The following is a 19,897-nucleotide window of genomic DNA, read 5'->3' on the forward strand; positions in this document are numbered from 1 at the left end:
CAGCACAGTGCTGCTTCTGCTTTGATCTTGGTGCCTTCTCTCATGTTCTGTTTGCCTCTCTCGCTCTCCCTGAGTACTGAACTGGTGTTTCCACATAACTGCAGTGTCTCCCAGGTCTCTTTCCTGAGTGTTTATAGCTAATTTAGAGCACATCATTGAGTATATATATTTAGAGTTATTTTTCCTGTGTGCTTTACTATTGGATATATTTAAATTAGTTTATAATAATCTGTGTACTGTTAGTTTGACCTTAGGGAATAGTATCATAAATTAAGCCTCTTACCTTATTTGTAATGTCTAAAGTTAGTGTGATTTTAGTCTAATATTGCCTCTACAAAGTTCACCTCTACTTTCAGTTTGAAAATGTGGAGCAGGGTTGTTGTATTTTCCCCTACAAAGAATTTTACTTTTTCTTTTGTCTCTTTCACACCGGTTAAACTATCAGTCACATATACAGCCAACAACTTATTATACTTTTCTTCCCCTTAAATGTATTCAAAAAACTGCAGTCTGAAAATGGCAAGGCAGATGGTTGATTATTATAGCTAAATAGTACACAAATAGCCAGTTTGTGTTAAAATGACCCATTAAATTACATTATTATTTCCCCCTCCATTAGCTTGCTTGTCTCACCTACCTGCTATCTTTAATTATAATTTACAGTGCAGATTCCTTGGGGCAATGACCATTGTTTCTACTGCAGCAGGGCTCTGGCAGGGTTGAAACTTGTAATAACAGTAATGTAACCATAACGCAATAAAAATAACAGTAGCATTATAACATTCAGCATTTAAAATTTCTAGTACTCTGCACTTTTGAATGGACATGCTCATCTTAGTGCCGTCTAACACCTGCATTTGTTTAGTTTCCATGCGTGTCCTAGATTTTTTGTTCAACAATTTATTTGTTTCCAGCATCAGTGGTAAAAAAGATATTTTGTCCTCATATCAAATTCTTACTCTGACAGTTTTTTGGGAACACTAACACATGTATAGAAATCTGTATGCACACACCCTGCTTTCCCCAGTTCTTCATCTTTGTTAGTGCTTTTTATCTGTTCTACCAAATAAGACTTAGAAGAGTAAAGAAAGCCCTGTTTCCCTTGGAGGATATCTTACTGGTCATGATTTGGTAATCTCTGTCTGTCATCCTGTTATCTGCTATAGTTCCCTCTGTATCACTATCTATGACTACTTAAAGTATCTCATCCATATTAATGCTTAGGACTTGTGCTAAGATTTTTGATACAAATTCATTTGTATTTAGTCCTTCTGAACATCTTGAAACATAGGTGTTCTTCCTTGAATTCTTTAAAAATATTTTTAGTATTTGTCCCTGCTTGGTAGCTAACTTTTTATATCTCTTTCACCCATATTATTCAGTTTCATTGTTTTCTTTGATTTGTTTTGTGATGTAATTAGCCATATATATAGATATGTCTTTAGATGCATGTGACTAAGCATTTTGGATTATGAAATACCACGTTTACAGCTATGGACACCCCAACAAAAGTTTCAAAATTAACATAATAATAAAGAATTGATTTAAGAGCAGTCAAGAAAATTCAATCCCTTCAAACCTTCCTACATCACCTTACTTTCTAAGACCTAAACATGTATTTCTTCATCATTACTTCTCCAGAGTGATGGCAGTAGTGTTCATTTACTTTACAATAAAAAATCTAATCAGGCTAAATTAAACAAAATTAGCTTTAATTAAAGACATATTCATGCTTTATAAGAATAGTGCTTATATTCTGAGGACAGTTTTTATATCTTCATTTTGTTTGGTTTTTAGTTGCTCATTTCCACTCCGTAAGCACTCAAGTCCTTGGTTCTGCCATTCCATGATGCATAAACAATTGAGGTTTTCAGCAAGTTTTCTCTCTTCTGTACACATGCCATAGAAAGAGACATTTCTGTGTCTAGAAATTTCTATTTCTAGAAAGAGAAAAAATATTTTTCTTTAATCAGAATTGGTAAAAAAATGGGAAGGAGTTCTAGCATATGTTAATTTGAAGTTCTCTAGGGTATAGGTGTTTTACCTACATAATCAATGAGAGGGTAGTCTGAGCTTATAAAAAATATTTCATTGGCATTTCAGTAGTTTCTGACAATTGATTTAATGAAAGTCAAATGAGGAAAAAATACCTCAAGAAGCACTACAAAAGACCCTTTATAATTATTGTATAGTTTAAGCACATACCATTTTTAGTTTCTAGATGTCTGTTTAAGTATAATCTGAATCTTGTATAGCAAAAAGGTTTTTGCAGGTGTGTTCAATGTAACTTTTATTGATTATTGAGAAAAGTATATGCTATTATTCATTTTTTATCTGTTATCAGGCAGATGAGAGCAAATGTAACAGACCTCTCCTATCTTATCCCTCTTAGATGTGTTTCAAATGTTAAAATTCAAAATATTTAGGTTAATCTAGGCCCTCAAAAGCCATGCATCTTGGAACCAAAGAGGCTGCAGTGAGTTTATAATGAAATTGGGGTGAGAAGTTCCTAAATTTTTTTCATTATTTTCAGGCTTAATGACCGCATTTCTTTCACATTTATAATGCCTGGAGCACACCTAGTTAAATTTCCTTTGAGCTTAATAAGTAGATTAGCATGTGTTTTGGTTTGGTTTTGGGGTTTTTTGTTTGTTGGTTTGTTTTGTTTTTTTTCCCCTAAGACACTATTCAGTACATATATGGAAGCTCTTTATTTAAATTCACTGATATGTCTAGAAAGGGAATCCCATGGATCTGTGTATGAAACTATCTGTGCCTGCTCATCCCAGATATTATGAAGTATACCAACTGCAGCTTCACAAAGTGCAATTCATCAATTAAAGATGTAGTGTCAAAAGTTCATACATTTTCTGTATTGCTTCTTCTTGCCTCTTACCTCCTTACCTGTTTGGAACACCTCTAATTTTTAAAATAAAAATGATGCAATTTATAAAGGCAGTGATGCCAGTTCTCTCAGAATACAAGTTTTAAATCCCTTTTGAGTGTGAAGTAGTAATACCATTTTAACATGTACAAAGACTCAGGTTTATCATGCACTAAATCAAGTCAACACTTCATACTGATGTGTGTGCACAAATCCTTATTATGTCAGGCATCAAGTTTCAGGAATCTGTTTCTTAGACATTTCCTTGTTGGGCTCTAGCTTTTTTACTAAATTCAAATTGTACCAGCAGTTTCCAGGAGGATGGGGTTGCAGTTTTGCTACCTGTTACAAGTGTGGCTGTGCAGGAAGATAGCATAAGAGTATGATTCTTCATGTGTCATATTAATCAAGTGATCATATCAGGCAGTGATACAAACATATACTAAGCCTCTCACCAGTAAATCCATGTTTGTGTTAATAACAAGCTGTTTAAAGCAGTTCTTTTCATGAGATATGATCAGGACTATCTCAAGCTTTGTATATGTGCTGCTTTCCAAGTCTGATGAACCTCTTTTGTCAAAGATATGGGTAGAACTCTGTGAATTCAAAAAAGTGTGTACCTTTTTCAAGAAATCAGTTGTAAGCAACCAGTAACAAATCTAGAACCTCAGATTGCTATCCAGGTTCTTCTTAAGCTTTTTGGGGAGGCTCTAAAAGGTACACAGAAATGAGCTTAAATTTTCTGTTAAAAAGGTATTGCCCTTGTCTGAGAGAAATCCAGAAGAGACCAAGGAAGGAATCTGAAATAAACTTTACTGAGGAAGTGTTAGAGAACTTAACACCACCCTTCTCTGCTCAGAGAGCAAACTTTTCAACCAGTAAATGTTATTTCTTTATTTGGCAGCATCACTCTGTTAATATTTTTTAAATGCATGTCTAGTAACGAGTAGTTCCTTTTCCTTCCAAATAAAATAATGTTAATGAAGCTTAAGCATAACTCCTTTCTGTAGTCAAGCCTTCTTTCTTTTCAGTCAGGTCATTCAGTTTACAATTTGTTAAGTACATTATAATACAAATATTTCAATAATTTTGACTGAAGAAACCAGCAAAGACCTGGAGGCTTTCTGGACTGACATTCCAAGACCCTGTATTTTCATTTGTTTCATATTTGCTAGAGTACAGCAAGCAAATACCAATTCAGTTTGAGAATGACCTTGTCAATTTAGAAAGAACAGTTAAGGAATTGCGGGGGGAAACCTGTTTCAGTATTTCTGTGAATACTAGTTTTGGCATTCTCAAATAAATATTGTTATTTACATGCACACAAAAGTATTTTAATATTTTACAATGTCCAAAATGTCATTAAAAAGTAGTCAAACAGTATAAAAACTTCTAGTCAATACCAAGGTATGACTTGTGACTTATGAAAATGAAGCAATTAAATAATATCCCCCATTTGAGTTCTCTTCTTCTTCTTCGTAATAACTGTCAGCTAGATATATTTGATGATTAATCAGTGCTTATTCCTTTAAATGTCAGCTGCTCATGTCTAAAATGTTAAGCTAAAACTTTTTGTCTTGTGATCCATTTGAAGAAAGCCTTAAAGAAATTCAGAATATAAGTCTAAGACTAAAAATTAAAGAGTATTAGTTCTATGTTTTAGAACATGCATCATCTTGAGATCATATTGTCTGTCATGTCCAGATGGGGAAATCCTTTTGTTCTGATGGAAATAACGTAATTCCAAATTTTGCAAATTTCTGACATAAAATAGTATGTATGATGCTTTTTTTTTATGAATTATATATCTGCCATAGCTCTTTCCTTGTTTCCGGGGATGATGATATATCAAAGGAAAGAAAGGAAAGAACAGATTATATTGTAGCCAGGAGACATGGATATAGAAATAGAGTATCTGAATTACCCAAGGTAAAATATTTCATAGGCGTTTGGATGATCCCGAAAGTGAGAGTAATAACTGAAGTTATTTTGAAGTTCAACATGGTTATCTTTTATCTCAAATTATTTTTCAAACTACATCCCTTGTTACACTATTGAGGGGAGTTTCAGCTTTTCTCAGCCAAATTGATGTCCTGCTATAATGCTTTTGCTTACTACCTTTTACTGCATCCAGTAAAGCTGGATCCAGTTGCAATTTCAAGAGCCCCTGATCACTCAGGGTATTTTCTTTCTGCAATGTCACTCACCATAGATTATATCTTAATGAAGCAGGATATTAGTGCAGTGCTTTCTTAGGTAAAATACGTCCTGTTTTTCATCTCTATGCAGTAAACACACAATAGATTATTTGTAATAGTCAAGGGCGAACAGACAGTAGACAAGCAACAGAAGGAGTATGGAGATAAGGAATGAGAAATGAGACCAAGAATGGTGTGGTGGAAATTTATAAAAGAGAGGTAGGTGTCGTGTCTGGATATAGCAAGTTTGAACCTGGTTTTATTATTTTTCTTGGTACTGCTGAATGTAGCACCTGTGAGACAATGGTCATAAATGAAATAGTGGTCATAAAATTAAAAAAGGAGACTAGACATAAGGAGAACATTCTTCACCATGAGGCAGTCAGGCACTGCAACGGGCTGGAGAGAAAGGCTGTACCATCTCTTTTCTTGGCTTTTTTCGAGATAGTGCTCAACATATCCCTGAGAATATGGTCTGAACAGGGTCTGTTGACCCTGTGTTGATGAGGAGGTTCGTCAAGATGACCTCCTGGAGTCTCTTCCAACCTGAATGATTCTCTTTCCCCTTTTGATCCACTAACATAAGCAAATATTACTTTTCTCTGTAGCGTATACTTTTGTAACCCCATTAGAAAATAGGTTACCTCTCTGTTTATTTGCTCCTTCATAGAATATACTATAGTAGTGCTTCCTTGAAAGCAAAACTCAGGAAAACTACATAGAAAATATGTTATTTTCAACAAATGTCCTTAATGTTTACAAAGTCAATTTTAATTGCCAAATTTAAATGCCAAAATTAAATTTACTCACGTAAACTTAATTCACTGGTTTGGGATATAAACCTACCAAATCATATTCTTATTACATGATCACATGCTAGGTTTTCCAGTGGGATGAGTGTCTCATTCGATGTGTAAAGTGGATAGGGTCAGAGAAACTTATTAATGGTTATATATGAGTGAGTATATAGGGCCAAAACATTTTTTAATGAAGATATTTGAATGTTGTGGAAGAGAGTAACATTCTATGCATAGCTCTACAACAGAGTTCTTGTATGATATTGTCCTCTAAATAAAAGTGTTCACATGTAACCAGAAATTGTATTGCATATGTAAATAACCTTACAGGGTACAGTATAGACTGAGAGCTGTAGTTGCTTTGTACTTGTGGCTACAAAGTGGAATGATTTGAAGAATGCAAACAATATCTGGAACTTTTAAATTGTATTTTACCACCTATTTACTTGGTAAGTAAGGATGAATAGCTTTGTATCAGAGGACTCTTCAGTTATTAATAGTGTTAATACCAGTACAATAGGTTTGTTACAAGGAGATTTTGTTAAATTCAGTAATTTGTGTAAGGCAGATATTTCTAAAGATCAAAGTCCAAGAATATTAATAATTCTGTATTTTTTCCAAATAATTTGTATTTGAAGAAAAACACAGATTATCATAGAATCAAAGAATGTCTGAGGCAGGAAGGCACCTCTGAAGACCATCTAGACCAACACCCTGCTCAAAGCAGGTGTCTCAGGACCATGTCTAGTCAGGTTTTGAATATCTTCAAGGATGGATACTCCGCAGTCTCCTGGGCAGCTTGTTCTGTGTTTAATCACCCTCTCAGTAAAAAAGGTTTTTCCTCTTCTTAAATGTAATTTCCTGTGTTTCAATTTGTGTCCATTGCCTCTTGTCCTGTCACTGGGCACCACTGAGAAGATTCTGGCTCTGTCTGTACTCACCTCTATCAGGTATTTATACAGATGGCTAAGATCCCCCAGAGTCTTCTGTACTCAAGGGCACATTGCTGGCTCATGGTCAACTTCTTGTTCACCAGGACCCCCTCTGCAGAGCTGCTTTCCAGCCAGTTGGACCCCAGCCTGCACTGGTGCATGGAGTTATTCCTGCCCAGGTGGAGGAGGATCATTGAAACGTTGCATCTTTGCTTCGTTCCTGAAGTGCCAGAGAGCAGCAAGGGCTAGCTGGTCCCTAAGAGACAGTGAGCCAGAAGCAAAGCACATGAACACAGGCACCAGGGCAGGGGCCTCATTAGTCAGGACCCATCCAACACTACCCCAGCGATGGAGCAGGCAGCCCTGGGAGTGTCAGCCATGCTGAGCCAGGAGTCCAGGTCATCAGACATATAGAAATGGTTGCTGTGCAACTAGAAGTCAGAAAAGTTGATTGCTCTTATAGACAGTAACGTTAAACCTTTAGTTAATCCTAAGTAAACAAACATGAATGTGCTTAAAAAAAAAAAACAAAAACTGGTTTAACAGATTTTGACATGACATTCTTTGTGCAGGATTAGTAATGTAATTTGTATTTTTAACAGTACAGCCTCAAATAATACAACTTAAAAATGAAACCACGTTTGAGAATGGGAAAGCCACCCTCATCTGTGAAGCAGAAGGAGAACCTATCCCAGAGATTACTTGGAAAAGGGCCATTGATGGAATAACTTTCTCTGAAGGTGACAAGGTAAATCAGCCTTTAATGTCTAAAATATCTGAATATGTATTGTCTGGCTAATCTTTTTGTAAGCAGAAAATTAATTTAGAGATAGATTTATTCTAGATTCCTCTGGCATTGGAAGGAATTACTACTTCGCAAGGTAATAAGAGAGGTGTGGAGATTCTAAGTTTTAAATTAAAAGAAAAAACAAAGAAAAGAACAATTAAAGTGCTGAAAGGTAATTCACCTCATCAGGCCTAAATTTTCATACATAATCCCTACTAAGGGTTTCAGTTTTACCTTCATCATAATGGCTGCCCATAGCCTTTCTTGACTATATTTGGACTCTGTCCATTATTTCTCAAAATGCAGTAGAGCTTATAGAAATCTGAAATAAAAAATTCTCAATACTTTGGAGTTCTTTATTTCCCACTTCTGATGTGTTTTTTTCCTATTTTTCTCTTTCGTTATATTTTTCCTCACAAAGAGCAAGTATTCTATAACTAAAAATTGAGCCCATTTTCCCATTTTGTTTTCCCATTTTCATGTTTTATTACAAAAGTAAGTCAAGTAGAGAAAGATTACAGTATGACAATGAAGAAAGTCAGTTACTGTGGGAACAAGAGCTGTAATTAGATGGAATGGTGAAAGCAAAAGGGAACGGTGTAATGCTGTTCCTAACCGTGCAGATAACAAGCTGTTTGTACAGAGCTCTTTTTCTTTTTCCTTTTTTTAAATAGTTTTCTTTTAGTATTTGAACAAGTATTTTCTTCCTAATTTCCTTATATAACTACAGAATTTCTCTGTGCTGGTTAAAGTATGAGATACCATCTTTCTGGCTGGCTAATTCAGATTTTTTACTCCAGATAATCAAATAGCAAAATAGACAGTCTTCTTGCAGATGTTTGCATATTCATAGCTCTTGCTTAAAAATACAATTGACAAACCTATACAGCAGTCATGCCAATGAGGGAATTGGATACATAGTAAGTCACTCAGTTTATAAGGAATTGCTATGTATTATGGAATTATGTACCTGAATTATTTGTGTTCTGAAAGAGAATGTCTGGTCTGGTCTAGTCTCTGACTTGACCTTTCCTGGAATTGAAAGTTTATGTGAGGCTCTGTCTACCATTTTCCTGCTCTGTGATTTCCATTTTGGAGCAACGTAATAGTATTTATATCATATTTTTACTAATAGTTTTGCATTAAAACAAACCCGTTTGTCTTCTCCTTAAATACTTCAACTCAAAGGTCATATTTCTGACCCACAAACACTACACTTGGTTCAAAGGTCACAAATGTAGCTGTTCACTTATGTTTGGAATGTTCCTAAAAAAACTTTGTTATATCAGAAATTGAAAATGAAAGCAAATCGCAGAAACAAGCTAAAACATATTGGTGTAGTTGAAACCTGAAATTTATCCAGTGGTTATATAGGACAGTATTACATTCTTAATTCAAACTGCAGATGATTAAACTATCTAGACATGTTACTGTAGCATTTTTTGAACTGTGGTTCAACTGAATAATACCGACAACCAAACTAAAACCTATATTCAGTTTCTACTAGTGTGCTGACATGCTGTATGTGGAAGCTAAAAAGAAGGAGAGTAAATGCAGTTATATGGTTTCCTTTTGTTCTTGCCAATGAAAGAACTCTATGTGTATTGCTCATGGGAGAGTTTTTGCTGAATGTTGAATAAAAGTTCTGAAATACTATACATGTTCTTGAGCTATAAAATATGCTTCTGCATTTGCCCTGTGGTCCTCCAGCTCTAGAGTGCCAAAGCCTTTGCTGGTGCTTTCCCACCAAATTAGGTGAATAGGGAACAAAACTGGCAATGATTAAATTATTGGTAATTGTTGAATAATACAGCAATATTTTGCACACAGAAAGATAAAAGGTGCATTGAAGAAAATGGGGGGGGTTGTAACATAGTCTTAAACTGAAATTATTATTTATATGTGATAACTTCTGAAGTAATGCTCAATTACCAGACATATTTCCATAAATATAAAAATTATCATCTACATTCAGAGAATTCATCTTTTGAATTTTTTACCAGTTTTAAAACATTTTTTGGTATAGACTGCGCATTATCCAACATTTTGGTGAATTAAGAATATCTTTAGGAGATGAATTTTCTCTGTAGAAGATGGAAGAACTGCTCTAACTGTTATATTAACATGTTGATGATTACAAAACACAGAAAATGTTGTTCTTAATTTTTAATTATACTTTGATTACTTTTAGTATGCAGCTCCTCAATCATGTTATTCTTGTTTTGCTAAAATGCAAGCATACCATGTATAGATAAGGAAGAAGGCTGAATGTGACAACATTCTTAGGCCACATGGATTCAAAATATTTTCTTTCAAATGATTGATCGATATTTTAAGCAGGACATAGGCTTTTCTGAGTTTTGAAATGATTATGCCCAAAAGAATGGAAAATATGCACCAAAGTCATAGATCAAAGAAATAACCCTACTAGGCTTAAGGAGGATAAAGTTAATGAGTAAGAAGTCCATAATTATCTCTTAGGAAAATATAGCTTTGATAAAGGATTTTCAATACACCAGAAGTGTGTGTTTGAAAGTTGAAGCCAAGTGAGTTCAAACCAGAAGCAAAGAAGCCTTTTCCTCTCTCCTTTTATCAGTTAGCCTTTGGAACAAGCTACCACACAGTGTATGGTCCCTCTTTCATTAAGAATTTGAAATAAAGGGGTCTTTCCCCTTCCTCTGACCAATCTTGAAAGTTTAAATGGAAAGTTTTCCAGGAAGTCACATTAGATAACCTCTGTAATCCTTTTATGGCTTTATAACCCATAAATACATAAGATTGGGTAAGCCTGAGTAAAGGAATGATTATGTGTGACAGAAGGTGTTTGGCTCACCCTTAAAGATTTGAAAATGGAAATGGAGGTTTAGTCCAAGAGAGAGCTTCATCTGCTGTTGCAGTGTCAAGCCAAAACTCTGTGCTTGGTGCATGTACTCCCCTGACTCCCCAGCATTGCATATCCTTTCACTAATGTGCCAACCTGGCCATGCCCCTTTCGGCTGTGATTCGAAATGGCATATTTCTACAGACCTCTGTGCATCCAGCAGGCCTGGCCCTTTTCCCAGTAAAAAGAGGAGGCAGGAGAAGAGTTGCTTTTTGTAGAACAGACGGAAGGATAGTGATTGGATTTGATTTGTTGTAATCACGTATAAAATGGATTTTGGACACGCACACATGTATCTACCTACACACATCCCTGAAGGAGAGCATATCCTGATTCTCTGATATAAAAATGTCATGGAATCCTGTGCATACTGCAGAAGCGTGAGGGCAGAGTTTCATGCTCTACTTTCCTAGTATCTGATTCTAGCAGAAATATGAAAGCTGACCAATGTTGTTTGTAATTACCATTTCAGGCTCTGTTTTGGAATACAAATGACAATAACAGATGGAGCTTGATATGAGATAGTAGCTCTGCTGTATGCAGCATGTGTCCAGAGACAATCTTTACCCTGAAGAATTTATGATCTAAACTTGTAAAATGAATGAAAGAAGTCAGTGCAGAGACATCACAGTCCAGTATCTGATACTCAGTTTTGGTAATGCCTCATGTGTGAGGTAACTGGTTAACAAACAAACAAAAAAACCAAAAACCAAAAAAACCCAAACACCACAACAAAAAAAGGATGAGAATTTGCAACTTGGGTGTTGGATTTAAGATATGTGAAATGATACTGTATTTTATATATATTTGATACGGATTCACCAAATGTCTTTGAAATACCTTACACTATTCTTCTTGTATCCACAAGTAAAAAAAAAAAATCTCTCATTTGTAACGTTATAATGAAGACTACAGAGATAGCTTGAGTTCTGCTTCCTTCCATCTACCTACCATTGCAATAATAATCTGGGTGTCCCTGTGAAATTTCCCATGACACTGTTTCTAAATATTGCAGAGCTCAGACCAATAATTAAATTCTTTTCCAAGTTTGAATTCACTTTATATTGGCATGCAAATCATAACTATTTGGAGCTTGTCGAGTTTTTAATAGTTTTCATGATAAGGCAATAAGTAAAAGTAAAGGATTTGGGGTTTGTTTTGTCTTTTTCTTTGAAAGGTCAACTCTGCTTTTTCCCCAAGCCTGTTAACTCCACATCAGCTATTACAAATGTTAACAAAAAGAATCTGAATTTTTTTTGACTCCCTGTATATGCTATTGTCACTGCACAAAAAGAAGCAGTGGTACAGTGTCAGCGAATTGTATTGCCTTTCTTTTGAGATAGTAATAAGAGCATTCTTGCTCATCAAGGATCAGCTCTTTATTTGAAATGAATCACCCCAAAAGAGGAAACATAGATGTATCTAGGGTATTGTAATTGATTCCAGGAGATTTATTTCTTTTTATGAGCTGTACAAATCCCAGTCTTTGTAAATTAAACTCAGGAACTTTTTTCCTTTGAATAGTTGGAAAAATGTAAGGGGCAAGTCTCCTTGCCTTATTGAAGAAAATTATTATAACCTGGTTCACCTACATGAACAGCTGCGTGAACAGCTTCTACTTACAATATCATAGAAAATTTTTGCTGTTGTAATATTAGTACAGGCCTGCAGGCCAGAATAGTTTATGTAGCCAGCTGCAATTGCATTTGATTATGCAGTTGAGACACTCTGCAAACATTTCAATCAGGCATCAAATATTTTTTTATTTTGTTTTTAACCCTAAAATGAATCATGGTGGGCTTCACTCTTCTATGAAATAGAAGAGTCAGAATATTGTGACTGGAAGGAGAAGGTAAATAAATGCACTTGAGAGTGAGTAGAAAGCAGGAGGGTGGCTTTAAATGTTAGGTAATTAGTGCTGTTGAGAATATACAGATTTATACCCTGTGACATATGCAAAACATAGAGCACATATAAGCACTGAATAGTATACTCTCACCAGTCGTCTGATCCATAGAAATCTGTGTATGTTTTGTGGCTCCTTCATCTTCTCAATGGCATGTTCAGCTACACTAATATGGAGTTGGGACAAACTCTTCATTTAACTAGAAGGAGCTAACAGTAGAGTGTACGGTTTTAGGAGGTGACAGTATTTTAGCAGGAAGATTGATTTTGGAGGGGTAAGATTGTATGCAGTTAGAAATAAAGAGCAGCTTTCCTGGGTGAGCTGAGGAAGCATGACAGTAGGAAAGCTGCAAGCCAGTGTGGATATTTCAAAGTCCTTAAGTAGCCTAAACACTCATCTGAGTTCCATACACTCCTTTAGGTAGCAATATCTGCAGTGATGTGTAAATGAAGCCAAAACCAAAGCCAGAAATTATTTTGATGTACCATAGCCTCTTCTTCCGCAATGGAGGCTTGGTTGGTGGTTATACTGACAACTCAATACTAAATCTCAGCCACATGGCCAGAGGGCCCTTCAGATTTGTTCTTCTTTTAGGAGAGAAGTTAAATGCTCTGTTACCCAGAACAAACCCAAATGGCTTTACATACACACATCCATATATGTATTCATGTTGTGTGGATGACTGTATTAGTATTACAGTAGCTCAGAATTCTCTCATTTCTGCAAATTTTACCTTAAGTAAGCAGAGACGAAGTTGTTGATTCTTTAAAGACAACAGAAAGCCAACAAAATGTAAAATTTAATACCTCTTCTGTATTAAAAGCTTAAACAACCTAGGGAAAGAAGGATGTTTATTTGGGAACATCACTAATTTAATCAATTGTTTAACATGATACCTAAAGTTAAATTGAGTACAAAATTTTTATCCATTCTGTAAATGGATAATCCTATTTCTACCTAATTTATATTTCAAACTTAAAAAATGTCTCCTATTTAATCCATTTGCTTATGTACTACCTATGCACCAAGTAGATATTTTTGGGTACTTTCTGTGCTTGTGGTGCTGCATTTACTGGCTGAAATAAAGGCATACAAGCTTGGAAATGGCATTTCTTTCCCTTCCAATATTAGCTTTTTCCATTTAGTCATCAGTGATGATATTCCTTCTGTTACACTAATGAAGACTGAAGTTATCAGGGAACTTTTTATGGACCAACATTTCCTATGATACCAATGCAGGTTGGACTTGAATATTCATTCATTCCTTCACTACACAAAAGATCATTTCATGAGCTTCTGCCTAAGTATCAGTTGTATTATCTGCTAACAGTTTAATAACTTTCAAATAGCTGTTACTTGTCTGATGAAATAGAGATCCTGCATCTGATGATACATTAAGCGATACGGCCACACTTTATAGACTGGAGTCATTTGGTAGTATTCACTGATGTGCTATAGGACATTCTCCAGAGATTTTGGAAATGTGACATTTTCTAGGTACCGTGGAAACTCATAGGAAATGAGCACAATTAATGACACAATCAGCAGTGGAATGCTGGCAAAATGTATTTACGCTATTAAAACCTGTCAGTAGTTTTCCTGACCTGAAAGGCAGTTTGAATACGCTTGTATATTAGGAGAAAATAATTATTTAGACTTGTGGCAAAACCAGGATGAAAGCGAGTGGGCTGAATTCTGTTTTTCAATCTGTTGTGTGTTTTGTTTAACAAATTATCTAAACTCTGTGTAATATTAGTTCTTAATAATTTATTAATGTCCTTAGTATGCTGTTAAAAACCACATTTTCCTACCACACTTTCACTGTAGCATCTCCCTGTGTGCATTGACTCATACACTATCTTCCTATTAATACCAGTTCTCAGATGTCAAACACAGTCAAGTTATGGCAGTTTAACATGACAGTGCTGATGGACCAGTGTATGTCCATCATTTCTGATAGTTAGGAGGCTGTGCAACTTAATTTAAAGCATAATGCAAGAGTCTTATTTCTTTGCATTGGGAAAAATGACATCCCTTACTGACAGCTTCTGAAATTCAGCAAACAATATTTCTTAGGACTGCATAACTGAATCATAGGTCTGAGCTCTGATTCATGGTCAAAATAACTCCCAACTATGCATGGACTCAACCTGTATTATTAAAATTTCTAAATGTTGCAATAACATAATGGTATCAACGATAAGATGGTTTTTGTCTTTCTATAAATTTCTGCTTCTACAAATCAAGCTGTGATATTTATGCCAAAAGTCAGTGAATTAATAGCGTATAATAATCTTTACTTACTGGAAGCTGATCATCTAACATGCTTTAATACATCTTACAGGTAGCTGATATGTAATGTTAAAACCCTTAGAGTTATGTTACTTGGTAAAAATTGATTGGATTAACGTACTCTATAAATGTTCCTCTTCTTAAAATAGTATGCAGAAGTGGATGTTTAATATAGAAATTTGCATTAAGAATACAGTTTTGTGAATATGTAGAATTCCAAACTGAATAAATACCATTTTACCAGCACATTTCAGAAGCTCCATTTGGAGTTATGGTCTGTTGATCAATATATATTTTCTGTTTTTATTTAGAAAATGTGAAAATAAGTACAGAATCTCATCAGAAACCACGGTGGCTTCCTTTAGAGCTTTTAAATTTGGGGGGCGGGGGGGGGAGAATTAGCATGTATACTGATTAGATAAACATAATATTTACAGTATGGAACATGTGAAGTTATTTAGACAAGTTATCAGTGCTTCCTTATCACAGATTCAAAGTGATTTCAGTAATACCAAAACTATAGTAATCTCTATTGAGATAAAAGTATCACTATCTCACCCAAAAGCAATACTGTAGGCATTTAAAATTAAGACCTCTAAGAATTTTAAGCTTCATGGACATTCTTTAAGAATTCCTGAACTCACACGTCATCATATTTAGCAGATATGCCCTAATTATGTTACAAAATCTTTACAAATTCTGTATGAAAATGTACAGATTTATATAAACAGATTAGTCCTTTTATCTTTATTACCTCTGTCATCTTATTTTAAAAATGAAATTGTGTGGTCATAAAACATTACACATGCATCATTTACCTTGTAGCAAATGCCAGAATATTAAATAACATGGGGTTTTGCTCATGAGATATCATCAGAAAATGTATTTTTTGACAATTTTATTCGTAACTTTGTTTCTTGGATAAGAGGTTGGGAGGTACTAGCTGTACAAAAGAGAAAGAAAACTCTTACCTGTACCAGCAGCCCACCAAGAGGTCATTTGCTGCCCACAGTCTCCTCTGCTTCAGCGTGTGTCCTTCCCACAGGCTGCAGTTCTTCAAGAACTGCTCCAGCATGTGTCTTTTCCACAGGGTAGTCCTTCAGGAACAGGCTGCTCCAGTGTGGGTCCCCCATGGGCCACAGCTCCTGCCAGGAGCCTGCTTCGGAGTGGGCTCTCCACAGGCTGCAGCTTTCTTCAGGGCATGTCCACCTGCTGTAGGGTGGGGTCTTCTGTGGGCTGCAGAGTGGATATTCAGCCCACCATGGACCTCCATGGGCTGCAAGGGGACAACCTGCTTCATCATGGTCTTCTCCACTGCCTGCAGGGGAATCTGCTTGGGCACCTGGAGCACCTCCTCCTCCTCTTCCTTCTCCCACTTTGGTGTCTGCAGGGCTGTTTCTCACACTTTTATCCTCACTCCTCTTTTTCCTCTCCTTCCTCACCCAGAAACTGGTTATCTTCCTCCAGGCCTCACTCTCCCTCCCAATTTGCCTTCATACCTGAGAATCCTAGAGCTGGGACTAATTTTTTAGCTGTGATTAATTTATCCACATCGTCTCTTCACTTTATGTGTTGTTACATATCTGCTTCTTCAGCAATGTGCTATGCATAACTTCTGATAATTTAATTTAATAATATATACTCGTTGAGTTTCCTAACTTGTGCAGTTGAGTAGGAAATACTGTAAGCCTACTGAAAATAAGCTATAGATTTGTTCTAGGGTTTTGTTTCTCAGTGATACTTTCCCTAGCAGAATGACATATGTTTTTTTGTGCTGCCATGTTGCAATCTCTGCTTTCCAATTTGTTTCAAACTGTAGTAGCAGCACATTTTTCCATAATAGTTTTCACCCAATTTGACTACTATGTTCAGCATATTCTTTTATTTATATCTGTACATATAAATAAATTTAGAAATGTAAGTAGAGCAACTCTATTTGATGATACCAATTAAATAAAATAACTTGAAAATAAATATTTCTGTGCCCTTTCAGATATGTCCAGGTTAGCTCATTTTCTCCATTTTGCTTGCTACTGCAATAATTTCCTGTTGTTTCTTCCATTGCAAAAGGCCCTACAGAATTATCTGGGTTTGTGAGCAAAGACTTTGATCTGTGAGATCTGGATCTGTGTCCTCCTGCAGACAATTCCCCTGCTCCTCATGACTCAAGTTAGGCATTTCTGGCTTTCTGTGCCTTTCCTTCCCCTAAGGAAGCCTTGTTGCTTATATATCCCCCTTCAGGGCTCCACTTCATCCCAGTTTCCAGACAGAGTTCCTATCTGCTGTCTAGCCATAGTCATTTTAATAAAATATCCATCACCTTTACAGAAAACTGGGAAGGATCCCAAGCTGCATACAACTGCTGAACAAAAACCAGTAAGAGAAACTCAAATTGTGATCCCTCCCCCCCCCTCCCCAAAGAAAGCACATGTTGTGCTGCTCTGTATGGGCTGTTCTCTGTTATGTAACTGCATACCTTCAGCACATCAGTTATTTGCAACTAAAGCTAAACTATGTCATGCTTTGAACCTGAATTCTATGAAAATTAAATGAATGTATATACAAATGCATTAAGCTCAGTTTGAGGTTCTTGGAGTAGTTGTCATTTTAAAGGTTATTTTATATTCTTACAGAAAAGTTTTGTGAGAAAGAGGGGCATACAACCCATATTTACCCAAGAATTTGTTATCAGTCCAAGTAATGTTTTATAAGTTTAAACAAATCAAATAATTATTCTTAGTCCAGTTACAGTGATACAAACACTTTAATCCAAGTTATTTAAGTAATACAGGGAACAAAAATTAACATTACACTTAAAATTGTTATACCAAAGCTTCCTAGTTTTCTTTTCATTGTTATGGTCACCTGTCCGGTATTCCCCTGAGACCTGAGGTTGACAGTGCTTATTTTCCTCAAAAAAAAAGAAAAAAAAATTAAAAAGTGAGAGAAGAGTTGACAATGTGTCGGCATCCTAAATTCTTCTCCAAGGGAAAATAAAAATGACTTAACTTCCCACCCTAGCCCCTTAAAAAAGAAACTTAACCAGCTTCCTTCCCTGCCTTGGGTCAACTTGAAGTTATTTTTGTTCATTTTGTACTGCAGTCAGCTTACATGCTTTGTCTTCGTGGGTTTCCAGCTACAGGTTTTGTTTCTTTTTTTTTTTTTTTTTTACTGTTTTCACCTGTTAGTTATTAAAGTTACAGAACTGCCTTCTCCAAGCCCAATTAAGATAAAGAGCTAATGTTTGTTAGTTAGACCTTTGCCATACATGGTACTTAGCACAGAGCTAAGCGGAAACAAATTCAGGTAGTTGCCTGACGACTAGGGACTTACAATCATAAAGCAAACTGAAATCACCTCAGACCAAGGCAACCCCTGGCAAGTCCCAAGACCCTGCACTGCTGGAACAGTGCAGAGCCTTTACTAGTAATAGGAGAATCGTATTGAGCTACAATTCCTGCCTGAAGGAAACCTGGAATCCTAGTGCTTGATGTTTCCTTGTTCTTTCACAGTTTTGTAACTCATTCTGTATGGGCAGTTTGGTGTAGTACAGTAGTATATTTTCACCATACTAGTTACTTCTACAGCTGAAGTAATATTTACTTCAGATTTCAACTGACCCAAACAGAAGCAGGACCAGGTTGAAGTTCCTAGTCAGAATAGCCGTACTTGATACTTGTTGCTACTGATGATGTATATATTTAATAGTGATTATTCTTGTTCAGATGCACAGAGATTGAGTAATCACTGAAGAATAAATTCTGGCAAATCATAGTTAGTATTTTAAGTCTGAGCAGTCCTAGATCCCATACTGATACATGTTTGGAGCCCTGTGCTTATGCTAGAGTCTTCCCTTACTCATCCTTTGCAGGAAGACCTTGGGACTCCAGTTTGCACTGAAGTTACAAATGCTTCACAACCATTTTAAAGATTTACAAAGCTGGGGTATAATCACCTGTGTCTTGTTCTCATTTATCCAAAGAATCAATTTACAATAAGATTTGGTTGTCTAAAGTAAGACATAATTGTATAGTAAGATCATTATTTTTGGTGGCTGTTTTATGTGAGGTCTGTACTGAATGAGAACATTGTACTTAATGGTCTTATTCCTGAGAATTTTGCTGGTCTGAATCCATCGGAGTCACCCATGTTAATGGCATCATAGCAGTGTTGGAGTAGATTCAGATCAGCAAAATTCCTAGGAATAAAACCATTAAATACAGTATTTATGAGTGAATCAGAATTTCTAATTGCAAAGTACATATGTAATTGTTACAGTTGTAATATGTCTGTTATAAACACTCATTTGTGGTTACTATTGTTATTTTTTATGGCCAACACTAATGCTTGTTTTCCTCTACAAGCTTTTTTCATATGATGCTAATATTTTTGCCATTAATAACCATCAACCATTTTTTTCTTGTGATTTTCATCTTTAGCAGAAGTAATCTTGAATGGCTGATCATCATATTTTCTCCTTTTATTATTTTTCTTTCATGTTCTTTTGTGAGTAAAAACCGATCAAGGAAAGAAGTTCAGTTTTCTGTTTCATGTTTTAGTAAGTGGTTTTGGTATATTGGATATCCCATGTCATCTCATTATGTAACAACTTAAGTTTGAAAGAAATGCTAGCATGAATCAATCAAATATCAGTTCATAACTTCTAAAAGTTATATGAAGCTTTCAAGAATACATTTTTCCTGAGACTGTAGATGCTGTTAACAACCTGCATAGAACCCGCTACTATTTCCAATCCGAATTCTTTGAAAGTAACTGCTATGTCTGCAGATGAACAGAAAATCAAAACAACGATATTTTTTTCTTCAAGATTAGTTTTTTGTGACTTCCCTGGTGTTACACTATAGATCTACAAACGATAGGTTCTTCAATAACTTCTTCCTTGTGGAAAAACAAATTCCTAACAAATTCAGGAATTTGCAGCATGCTGACATATGTATTTAATGAGCTGCAGTTCTAAAAGAATCACAAGGTCTCCTATAAAAATCACTGAAGTCCAAGACACTGCTGTAGCATTATTCTGATTCACTGGACATTAAGGCATATGCACGTAGCAATACTCTGGAATTTTCTGCTGTCTCCAACAGGTGCATGGATAGAATACATTTACCTGAAGAGAATGGGAAATATTGTGAATATACCATCCATAATCCAGAAGGGAGCTTCCATCAGCTTCTGCACGATGATGGCTGTTGTGACTAA

General features: G+C 35.7%; 1 protein-coding gene across 1 annotated transcript in view; it reads left to right on the forward strand.

The window, feature by feature from the left end:
- Positions 1–19,897, forward strand: part of NCAM2 (neural cell adhesion molecule 2) — a 339,691-nt gene that overhangs the window by 221,269 nt on the left and 98,525 nt on the right. The window contains exon 9 of the mRNA XM_072852963.1: positions 7,414–7,559. Within this exon, the coding sequence (XP_072709064.1) occupies positions 7,414–7,559 (146 nt within the window). The remainder of the gene's footprint in view (positions 1–7,413; positions 7,560–19,897) is intronic.

Source organism: Ciconia boyciana, chromosome 1 (assembly GCF_034638445.1).
Source record: "Ciconia boyciana chromosome 1, ASM3463844v1, whole genome shotgun sequence".
Lineage (NCBI taxonomy): Eukaryota > Metazoa > Chordata > Aves > Ciconiiformes > Ciconiidae > Ciconia > Ciconia boyciana.